Raw genomic sequence first — 11360 nt, 5'->3', positions numbered from 1 at the left:
GCTTCCCCTCTCTCCCTTCCCTTCCCTTCCCTTCCCTTCCCTTCCCTTCCCTTCCCTTCCCTTCCCTTCCCTTCTTCCTCTCCCAGCTGAGCCTCCCATTTCTCTGTGTAGCCCCGAGCTACAATGGAAGGGAAGGTGCTGCTTGGTGTGAACAATTTCTTCTGAAGGAATTAGCAGCTAAATAAATCTCTTTTTAGTATGCACAAAATTATTCTTTTAAGATGGCTTCTAACATAACCAAATCAGAGTGAGTTTAGACATCACTAGTAGAAGTCCTTGGCACACAGGCCACCCCCTCCTGCCAGCCTTCAAGTCCTTGCCACCAAAGTATGCCACCCTTTCACAGAGAAGGGCAGCAAAGATATTTTATATAATAAAATAACATTTTTTTAATCTGGCTTTGGAAGCAAACTGATCTGATGCCAAACAAGGGAGTTGTATCAGCTGACATCCTGAGGTCTCTTCCCACCTGAATTACTTTATGATTCTGTATCATTTTGCCTGAAATTGGAAAACAAACTAGTTATCCAGAGGCAGACACACAAGCTTAAAAATTTCAGTGAAAACAAGTTAAATTTTGAATCCTGATCATGTGAAAACGGTGCCTTACAAATGAAAGCAATCCTACAAATAGGCAGGTCTCCCAGACCCGTCAGTAACTGCAGGCCTTATACATGAACACACAGAGGTATGTTTTAATCCCTAATCAGCAGTGATGTTACCCATGACAGCTTCGCTTCTCAAAAAATCTCCATTTCAGCTTTGCTTCAGTATTAGCTTACAAGCACGAAGGTATTTATTGCTTCATGTTGTTCCTGGTGAGAAGGTTATCCCGTATGCTTCCTGCAGTCATCTTCTGCCACGGCCCCCTCCCCACCCTCTCTGCATCCAGTGCTGCGCCTCTGAATGTGCCTGTTGTTCCTGAGCGCGTGTGCTTGCACATTCCCGAACTTGGGGCCGCAGCCGTGCAGTCAGATGGCTCCATTGCTGTGCTCTTTTCCTCTAGCAACAATGACTCACATGATTTTATTTTGAAATGTTCACGGGGTAGGTCTTCTTGCTAAAAAGCTGCAAAAACATGTAATTTCTTTGGTTTGAGTCAAAAGAGAGGAATTGAAGATTTTTTCCTTTTTAAACATCCTAGAGTGGTAACAGAGAAACAATCAGCAATAATTTTGCATGGGAAGAAACGCTGCCATGTCTGACACTTTTACACTGGCTAGAAAACTGGAGATGTCCTGCACCATTGTATCACAGACTTTCTTGATTTCTCGTTTTATTCCTCCCTGCCCTCTTTGGTGAGTAGTTGGTGGTATCTGGGTTAATGAAACACACGTCCTTACAGCACAGCAGCCCCAAGAGTGAAGCACAAGCCATTTATCTGGGGGATCTGGGTGCACCCAGCCTCAGAAGAAGGGTGCCTGGGTGTTGAGGGGAATACTGGGGCTGAGTACCCACACTGTGGAGCAGGGAGAAAGCAGTAACATCTCCCCGTTGTCAGCCAGCTCTTCCGACAGGCCAGGGATCCTCAAGGGCTTGCTTTAAAAGCTGACCTTCCACAGGAATGCTGCATGAGCTGATGACAGCGAGACAGCTGGAGTATGGAGACTGTCACTTATGGTACTGATACATTTTCATTTATATCTTGTCCCTGATGCTATTACTTAGTCTTATCCACCTGAATAAAAGCGCTGCTATTATTTATTCTTATCTACCCGGAGAAACCTTTATTTTTTCAGAGCTTAGGTGTGCACTGTATCTGGCACAGCACAGTTCTGCTCTGAATTACTGCCTGCACAGTAACAGCAATCCTACATGCACTCCATCTCCCATCCAAACTATAGCAGTCTGCTACAATTTTTACTTCTGTTTTCTCTTTACTTGATGCTTTTCAATTTTTCTGCTTTGTCCTTCCCCTCCGTGTCTGCAGTCCATGTGTGTTGGAGGGGAGATGGGCTGAATCCTCAGCCTTGTAGCCTTTTCCAAGAGCCTTTTAGAGAGTCCTCTGCAAACCTCTCAGACCATCTTGCAGCATTGTCAAAGACTTCTCTCTCTCAGAGACTGGAGTTAATCCAGGATCTGGGGAGGTATTGAAGGGTGTAGGAGGGAAGTGTCAGGCATCTGGTTTTGCTACACAGTTCATCAATGGCACAAGAGTAGGAGCTATCACAAAAAAGCACGGCCATGGCCTGTGATGAGGCACGTGGGTGTCTAATACCCACCTGAGTCAAGGTATTACTCCTGGGAAGGACGGAGCCTCCAGACTCCAACCTCAAGTGGGAGGAAACTCTCCCAAGCAAACGAGAGGATGTGGGTCAGGGAGGTAACTCAGTCACAGAGCAGTTGGGGCTGGAGCATGTATGTGTTAACACAGCAGATGAAAGAGTTCAGCAAATGTGGACAGAGTAACGTAATTAAATCAGCAGGGAGAAATGAGAAACATGAAGAGGTTGTGGAAAAGTAAACACAGGCAGTGGAAACGCTTCTTTGTGAATTTACATTTTTGGCTACATTTCTCCATCCGAGGAACCGAAGGGACCAGATTCTGACAATCGGTCCCAGTCCTGTGCATGGTCCAGAGCATCGGCATAGCACAGAGCTGGCACCAGCCCTGGGGTGACAGAGCCACTGTGTGGCTTGGCCCCGCTCATAAGGGGTGGTCCTCCCTCCCCTCCTGGCTGAGTAAATTTGTCCGTCCCTTGGGAGAGGAGGAGGAGGAGGAAGGGGAAGGGATATTCTCACCTTCCCCTCCTTCAATGTAAATGCCAAAATGACTGTGGAGATGCACGAGAGTAGCAAGGTAGGATCAGGGAGCCCTGCCAGCAAATGTTTGTCTGTGCTAGAGGCTTAGTTGTGGACTTAGGAGATGCTCAGGGTGTGAGGCTCCCTTGGGTCTGTGAGAAATTGTAGGTGGTAAAGTGGGAAGTGAGAAGGAATATAACTTTTGGCTATTATAGAGAAAAGAGAATTATCAAGTGTATTTGTGGAATATTTCCAATGTGAGCACTATGTGTAACTGAATATGACTAACATTTCATGAGAGTTGGTGACTTGCTGTACGCAATGAGCCATGGTTCTCTGAAACAGACACATCCAGCAATAGCATCCGCATCGGCAGTGCTCCCCGCAGCCAGGGCAGTGTCTGTTCACTGTTCAACAGCGGACAGTGTGTGTTTCTCAGAATATGGTAATTGTGCTGTGAATAGATATTAATATAGCCTAGACTTGGGGTTATTTGTTGGTTGACCAACCCAGAAATTGATAGCAGACATCTTCCTATCTAAAGGATGGTAAATGTTCTTGTTAAGTCAAAGTTAAGTCACATTAATTTGCTTTTGACATGGGCCTAAACCATGTTCACAAGCAGTCCCCGCAATTTGGCTGAGTCACGCTAATGTCTGAAATTCCTGTGCCTTGGCTCTTAGTCTGAGCCTTGCGTCTCCACAGCCAAGTACACAACAAGGAAAAGTTTCTATGTGCTATCATGAGAAAATGATTTGGAAAACAAAACAGCCTAGAGGAAGAGAAATCAAATTTGAGTGGGAAAGCAGCATTGTCATCTTTTGTCTGTAACATGATAGAAGATCTGTCTCTTCAAGAGATGTTTTAATGTAATGTAGCCTTTCCATATTTGAAAAGATTTCTCAAGTTGTATTTTTGTAAATGTAAAGGAAAAATGTCTCCAATTTCCTATAATTATTGATAGACTTATAGTGAAAATGTCAGAAATTTGTGATTAAGAATGTCTCAATAAGACTATATACACTTATATTAATACTTTCATGGGGTCAAACACTGAAGGTTTTTTTAATCTAGTGAATAAAAGGCATAGGAAGAACCAAAACCTAGGCAAATTCAAAATAATTTTTAACAAGATGATAACCATGGAAAAAAACTGGAAGGAGAAGTGGTAGATTGCCTGTGTTTTGAAATCAATCGAAACTGGGTGTTTTTCTAGAAATTGTTCACTAATTTTGCTTTAGCGGAGTGCAAATTATTGGGATGAGTACAGGGTAATGGGATGAGTTCAGTGGCGTAGGCTGTGTAGTATGGCTAGATAATAGTCTTACATATCTGTATGTAAGAAAATTCCCTTATCCCACAAAAGCTGCACACACAGTCACCTTTTCACGGTCAATTACTGTTAGTAGACTTATTCCATGTGTACAGTTAAATGTGTGTATGGGACAGCCTGTAGCTGACAGAGCAGAGAGACCTGCTGGGTTTGAGCAGAAGGCTGCCTCTTCCCGTCAGCAGAGTAGCCCACATCTCCGGGGCGGGATGAGAGCCTGGCGTTAGTGCTGCGGGCACGGGGCAGCGGCACTACCTGCGTATCAGAGGGAGGGGGGGAGGGAGCCGCCTGCCAGCGCAGTGCTGGGACCCCGGGCACAGCTGGCCCCGTGCCGTATGGGGGTGGCTGGAGCCCTGGGATCATCATAGCGTGTCTCCCACTTGGGCACGACTCTGGCAGTGCTTCTCCTCTGAAGTATGTGATGTTTTATGTTCCTCGTTAGTGCGTGACTCATGCAACAGTTTGGTTTCTTCTGCCCATGTATAAAATTACCTGCATATGGGTAATATAAGAAGTGTTTTCCAGTAGGACGACAGCTAGAATTCATGCAGCATTCCTGTAAAACTGCACAGACCAAATGAAAAAGCCCACTTTAAAAACTGGCTCTCTGTATTATCAAAACTGCCCTGGACTATGAAAAATGAAAACATTTTGAAAATCTAATTTCTTTGACTATTCTGTTGCTTTACTTTGTGTGCTTCGCACACCTTAAAGAAAATAAATCATCTGACCTTACTTCTTATTTCTTACAAACAAGAACAGTGGGACAATGTGTGGGTTGCGCATCTTGAAAGGAAAAACTGGAGTGGACTTGGTTTCCCAGGGTAGGGCTTTCTTTTTAATTTACCAAACACGTTTCTCATGAATATACCCTTTTAAAAGGACCTGAACCATATTTTAGAGATTTAAACTGGGGGTTCCCTTACATCCATCGTCTCTGAATTTGACCTTACAGAATGTGAAAACCTCACACTGAAGTGAAAGATGTGTATCCTTTCTAATTACGAATCTTTCCAGCTATGGAAGAGAGACAGGCACTTTGTACAAGCAAGAGTTTAGTAACAGCATGTGGGACTCCTGCTGCCCTTTGCACGAGCAGTGTCTGGGAGGGAGGGCAGCGGGCTATTCTGAGGATTAAAAGTTCGGAGCGAGTGTTTCATGGGGGTCAGCCTTAGACATCTCACAGGGAAAGATTTTCTGAGGCTGAGTTTTGAAAAACTGTGAGCAGAGCCTTAAAATGCACAGGCCAAGGGGGATGTGTGACCCACGGGACACTGGCAGAGCAGAGCAGGGTGCTGCTGCAGGACACCCCCCCCATGGCCACTTGCTGCGTTCTGCTGCTGCCTTGCCCCCGCCAGCCCCCGGGAAAGCTCTGGAAGAGAAACCAGTGTCCCGCGCCAGAGCCTGAAGCCTCCCCTAGCGTGGGAATAGCACGCACGAGAGGATGCAGGGGCTGATTTACGTCACAGCACTGTGTGTAAAACAACAAGTTACAAAAGGGCATTCTATAGAAAGGAAATAAATACTAACCAAATATCAGAAGAATGTTCATCTTCCTACTTTTAGTTTAACGTGGCTCTTTTTTTAGTCACTCAGCTAAGATGACTGAATTTGTAGTAGCTGAAAATGCCACAGAGTCATTAAAGTGAGCTTGAGAAAGTGCTGGGAGTCTGTACCGTGCTCCACAGCTCTTCTGAAACACACCACCATGCTTCCTATGGTAGACACCCGAGACCAAAATATGAGGCAATGGCAGTACTGTTGCCTGCTATAAAAAAAAAAATAGAGAAACGCGTCATTTTACAAGGAACCTGTGTCAGGCAACATATGTTATAAAAACATGCTGTGATTGATAGATCTTAAAAGAAATGTCAAGTAAACCCAACCCAACAGATATTTGCAGTAAAAGACAAGCATTTGCTCTTCCTCAACCTTTTCTCTCTTTGTCCTCTAATTCTCACTTTTCCTATTCAGCAAACTTCAAAGGTTAATCACTGACAGGAACAAACAGGTGAAACCTTTCTCCTGGCCTTGGAATAGTCCACAACTGAAAATGCTCGCGAGGGTTATTCCAGTAGAGGTCTGATGCCACCTAAAGTCGCCAACAAGTCTTGCAGCAGAAGAAATCAGCATTTCTCCCCAGCATTCTCAAGCAGTAACAGCTCTGAAGTTATTAGTTATTTATAGTTCTTTCTGGCTACATTAAGCACAGCAGAAGTTTGCACTGTGAGAAAATTAGCTCAGTCATGCTAGGCTGGGTAAAAATCCAAATTTCTGTCATCCTCAGCCTGCAAGAAGCAGACGTTGTAACTCAGTCCAAAATCAAAGCTCTGAAATGGAAAGCCTGTCTTTATTCCCCTGATGCTAAAGCTAGCTTGGTAATGATGTTCCTTTATTTTTAACATTTGGAAACCATGTGACTGTAAAAGGGAATCAGATTCAGTAGATGGAAGGACAATGTATGCAAGACATTTTCCACGAATGATATGAAGCCTTAATGTTTAGGGGATACCAACGTGTATTTTAGAGTACTCTACTGAGCAGGGTTAATACCTTTATCACTGGAGTTGGTCAATAAGCCCATTAAAATGTATTATACTAAAAATATGCTGTTGTCACAAAAATAGACAAACTTTGAAAAATGTATTGCTTTTACTAGATTTCCTTTGGAGTAAGTATTGATTGTAGGGGTTTTTTTACATCTGATTTAGTAGAGTTTTTCTTTAGGTTTTTTTTAAATTTTATTTTATTTTTCATTTTCATTTTCCCTTGTTTGTGCATTAGTGCTCAACATAAGAACATCAGTATTACGCATTTTTACTACTGACATGGTCGTAATAGCTAGGAACTGAAGTTGCTTTTGGATTTTAAGCATCATTCAAAGTGGCTGCTACTGAGTGCTGCCAGGAACATTAAACTTCGTCTTCTAGATCAAAGTGTCTCCTGACTGCTATAATGAAACAAATTGGTTCCAGCTTTTTACCTTTAGTTTCAAGTCTCCTAGAGGCGAGCACAGGAGGAACTACCACACTGCACAGTACAGAAGTGGTAGGGACTGGAAGGGGACCTAGGCCATCTGAAGTCAGAAGTGATAGAAGGGCAGCCCCTTGGGCACTTGCATTTTAACACGCTAAGTTTATCAGCAGGTGGTAGGTGTTCTGGACAAAGAAGAACCTCTGCTAACGTGGTTGTTCCTCTCTCTCCAGCACCCTCTCCAGCTGCTCGCATGCCGTGGTGGCCCTGCTGTACCCCTTCTCCTGGCAGCACACCTTCATTCCTGTTCTGCCCTCATCCATGATTGACATCGTGTGCTGCCCTACCCCTTTCCTGGTGGGACTGCTCTCCAGCTCTCTGCCCAAACTGAAGGAGCTGCCCGTAGAGGAGGTAGGAGATGGCACCAGAATTGTTTGCCTGGAGTAAAGCTGGCCTCACCCTGGAGAGGGCCTGCCATTCACACATAAATCCTCACATGTTTGATATTTAATCTGCCTCTTTGTTTCTTCTCTGCCTAATTCTCATGGGCAACTGCCTCTTGGTAAAACTGCAGTAGTAGGTTTAGTCTTCTCTTTATTCCACCCCTCTTCCCATACCTGGCACCTTGACAGAGAGAAGTGAATGTTAACCTGGTCAACAAGTAAGTACAGTGTAAATATGCCGATTTGATCTCATTTTGTTGTACCTGAAACAAGAAGAGGAAGACACTAAGTGCCATCTGCTATGACACCTATTAATGCAAATGGCAGTTGTGCTTGAAGCCATAGCCAGCACAGAAAATAAAACCTTTAAGGCTTTTTTTTTACTTCTAAGATTTTGTTAATACTATATTGGAAATCAAATGAGAGTTGCACTTCATCAGCTCTTCCAGTAAAATACCACAAAAACATTCAAGGGTACACTCTTCTCTCTTACTCCTATTAGTTTCCTGTCATTTTTCTATGAAATTTTCTTTTCTTGTGCTTGCCTTCAAGGCTCTCTGTGCCCCTGGCCCATGTAAATCTCTGCTCTGTTTTCCTCCCACTTTCCTAATGTTGCTCTCCCACATCTTCCTAGCTCTGTCTCTCACCTTTGCTGCTTCATTATCATTAATATTTCACACCCTTGCCCTTCAGAAGCCTTGCTGCCTCAAATGACACCGTTTTCTTTAAGCCCCTCTGAAATACTTTTCATCTGCACGTTAACAAAAATGATTAGCAATAACTTGCTTAGGTTTAAGAAAAAAGACCCACCTAACCCTATTAGCTTTTTTTACATATTAATCTAGTATGATACCTGTTGTATCTAACTATGTTAAATTAGACTTCAAGCTCTAAAGAAAAACTTTTCTTGTTTTATAAAGCACACAACCTGTTGTTTCACAGTAGGAATTTGATTCATGTTTAGGCTTGGGACCGTTCAGATGATCTTTCGCTATTAAAAGGCAGACATGAATGTTTTCTGTCTCTTCAGATGTATTTCACTATAGTGTTTTCTTTTCTTTAGGCTTTGATGGTTAACCTGGGATCTGATCGATTCATCAGACAGGTAAAGTAAAGCTCGAAATGTTGCCATGTAGTCTAGCAAGCTGTTTACTCCTATAATATGATTAGGTTTCTTTGATTAGAGATATTTGGCAGGAATTGTGCAGTGGGAAAGAGATTAGAAAAAAAAAGTGCTCATTTTCTGTTTCACCTGCAAATAAGTACTACTCTTCAGGTATGCAAAAGGGATTGAGGCTGTGACTGTCAGAAGAAATCAAGAACTGTATTGACAGTGCAAAGAAAACATCCAAAGGTGATAACATCACGTTAGCAAGAAAACTCACACTGTTGGAGGTGAAAAGGACAAAATTGCAAATAGAAGTTTCTGAGTGAGAGAGGAAAGGTGAAGAATAGTTTAATGCGGTAGGAAAAGCAGGAGCCTTGTGAACAGGGAGATGAAGGATCACCATATCCTGATAGTAATGTGGCACTAAATAATTTCAAAAATAACAATCTGCAGGTTAGATGAGTAAACTTTCTTGTACGATTCCCTGGAAGATATGGCTGCTGAATAGTGGTTGCAGAGCTAAGATTCTTGTGTGTACTCGCTTTTGCTGAACAAGCATTAAATAAGATGAAGAGAGCAACAGGGGGAAAACCCAGAAAACAAGATATACTAGAATATAAGTAAAAACAACTGTCAAGAACCAAAGAAGCTGCCTAAAACCAACTAGAGCAGCTGTGTGTACACGTAGCTAGGCTTTGCATGATGTGTATTTAGTTAAAACAACTATTTGGACTCTCTGTCTGGTAAAGAGCTGATTCCAAGTTTCTACATGTTTGCCTTGCTCTTTGCATTATCATGCCTGACTTTAATCTCATTAGGAGTGACAAGAAATTTTGTTTAGAAATATATGATAGTTGCACATAGATTTTCATTATTTTGTTTATGTAGGCATGACAGTAGCAGATACAAAATGTTTTTCTTCTGCATTTTAAACCTTGCAAAAGTATTTGCTGTAGTTGCTGCATAGATTAATGTGATCTAAAATTTTTTTTTTTCCCTCTGTCAGATGGATGATGAAGACACACTATTACCTAGAAAATTGCAAGCTGCTCTGGAGCAGGCTCTAGAGAGAAAGAATGAACTGATAAATCAGGATTCAGATAGTGATTCAGATGATGGTAAGTTCTTTTGGAAACAGGGACTTGTATAAACAAGCATGTAGGTAGTAGTGTGACTTTCCATCCAGGAGAAAGAAAGATGGGACTTTACTACTCAAATACCTTTTGCGACATCAAAGATAGGTAGTCTCTGAACACATAGGGAACGGGACTGATAGCATCAACCCACAGTAATACATTGTCAGCGATCTACTTTAATTTCTTTGTAAAGGACACGCACTCCCATGAGTACCTCTAAAGCTTTACTTGGAGGTTTGCAGTTAACTTGGCCCTAATTCAATCCAGATAACTATACACGCTTAGGGGTGTGTCTGAGCTTGGAGTTGCTCTTGGCGCTCGGTATGTTCAGGGGAGAGAAGCAGGTACCTCCAGAAAATAGTTTCAGTGCAAGAGGGGCTGAGTTGCCTCTGAAGGTTCATATTTCTCTCCAGCAATTATAAAAACAGCCCAGGGTGTATTTAGATGCCTGTGGTTAAAAGGTATGAAACAGGCCCCTATTGTTTTGAAATTTATTTCTACTCATCTGTGTTACATATGTAAAACTATTTTAACATCTCGGAAATGATGAAAACCCAAATTCTACAATGTACCCTTTTTGATCAGTTCTTGGTAAAGACTTATTATCCCCAGAGCAAACATTTTAATTCTGAGTCATTCAGAAGCTTCTCAAGAAAACTTACTCAAGAGTTAAAATAATGAGGTATAATTTTGATGAAGCGCACACAAAATTTTTAATTTTCTGAGCTGTTTCCTGAGGATTTGTATTTCTCATTGAATCTTGGTTATGAAACACCAATTATGTAGACTGGCATTCTTGATTATAGAGCTGTTACCCTATCTGATGTATAACCAGGCCTGCAAGGAGCAGGTACAAGTCCTTTCAGTTATTAGCACGGCATCAGTACACCGCTAGATGACAGTACCTGGCCCCGTGTGATGACAATGCTGACAGCTCTGGTAGCAGCTGATTTTGGTGTCTTATTGCTGCCTTATTTTGCAGAATGTAACACCCTGAATGGATTAGTGTCTGAGGTTTTTATCCGATTCTTTGTGGAGACAGTTGGCCATTATTCCCTGTTCCTAAACCAGAATGAAAAAGGAGAGCGTGCCTTCCAAAGGGAGGCTTTCCGTAAATCTGTGGCCTCCAAGAGTATCCGCCGCTTCTTGGAAGTTTTCATGGAATCCCAAATGTTTGCTGGCTTCATCCAGGACAGAGAGCTGAGAAAATGCAGGGCAAAAGGTAAGGGTGGCTTGCTTTCCCGCAGCGCGGGTTACTTGTGTTTTGCACAGGTCCCATGATTAGCGTCTCTATCGACTGTCAGGGCTGAGCAAACTCTGTACGGCTGACAAATCTCCTGAAACACACTGTCCGCTTCTTGTGGGCCTCGATTGTAGCTGTGGCGGTGATAGTGCAAAGGCTTTAACCAGAAGAATATTCACATCTGGGAATGGCGAAACTGGGAACGATCCTGCGAAGGGCGTGGCCCATCCCTGATGGGAAACCGCCCCAGAGGCCGCCTGCCAGTGCTCGGGGGGGAAAAACGTGCAAGCGTTCATAAGAGAGAGCCCAGCTAGCCAGAAGGTCAATTTAAATTTAGGTTGCCGCAGGCAACCCTCAAAGCCAGCCCCCGCCCGCGCCCGGGGGC

The 11360-nt window shown here is 43.0% G+C and overlaps 1 protein-coding gene across 1 annotated transcript in view; it reads left to right on the top strand.

Annotated features, from left to right (window-relative positions):
• Positions 1 to 11360, top strand: part of ST5 (suppression of tumorigenicity 5) — a 106184-nt gene that overhangs the window by 92874 nt on the left and 1950 nt on the right. Inside the window, exons 14-17 of the mRNA XM_009288800.2 lie at positions 7279 to 7456; positions 8552 to 8593; positions 9603 to 9714; positions 10715 to 10954. Of these exons, the coding sequence (XP_009287075.1) occupies positions 7279 to 7456; positions 8552 to 8593; positions 9603 to 9714; positions 10715 to 10954 (572 nt within the window). The remainder of the gene's footprint in view (positions 1 to 7278; positions 7457 to 8551; positions 8594 to 9602; positions 9715 to 10714; positions 10955 to 11360) is intronic.

The sequence above is a fragment of the Aptenodytes forsteri genome, unplaced genomic scaffold (genome assembly GCF_000699145.1).
Source record: "Aptenodytes forsteri isolate BGI_AS27 unplaced genomic scaffold, ASM69914v1 Scaffold8, whole genome shotgun sequence".
In the NCBI taxonomy this organism is placed as follows: Eukaryota; Metazoa; Chordata; class Aves; order Sphenisciformes; family Spheniscidae; genus Aptenodytes; species Aptenodytes forsteri.
The sequence above is the reverse complement of the archived record's forward strand: the minus strand, read 5'-3'. Positions and strand labels throughout refer to the sequence as shown.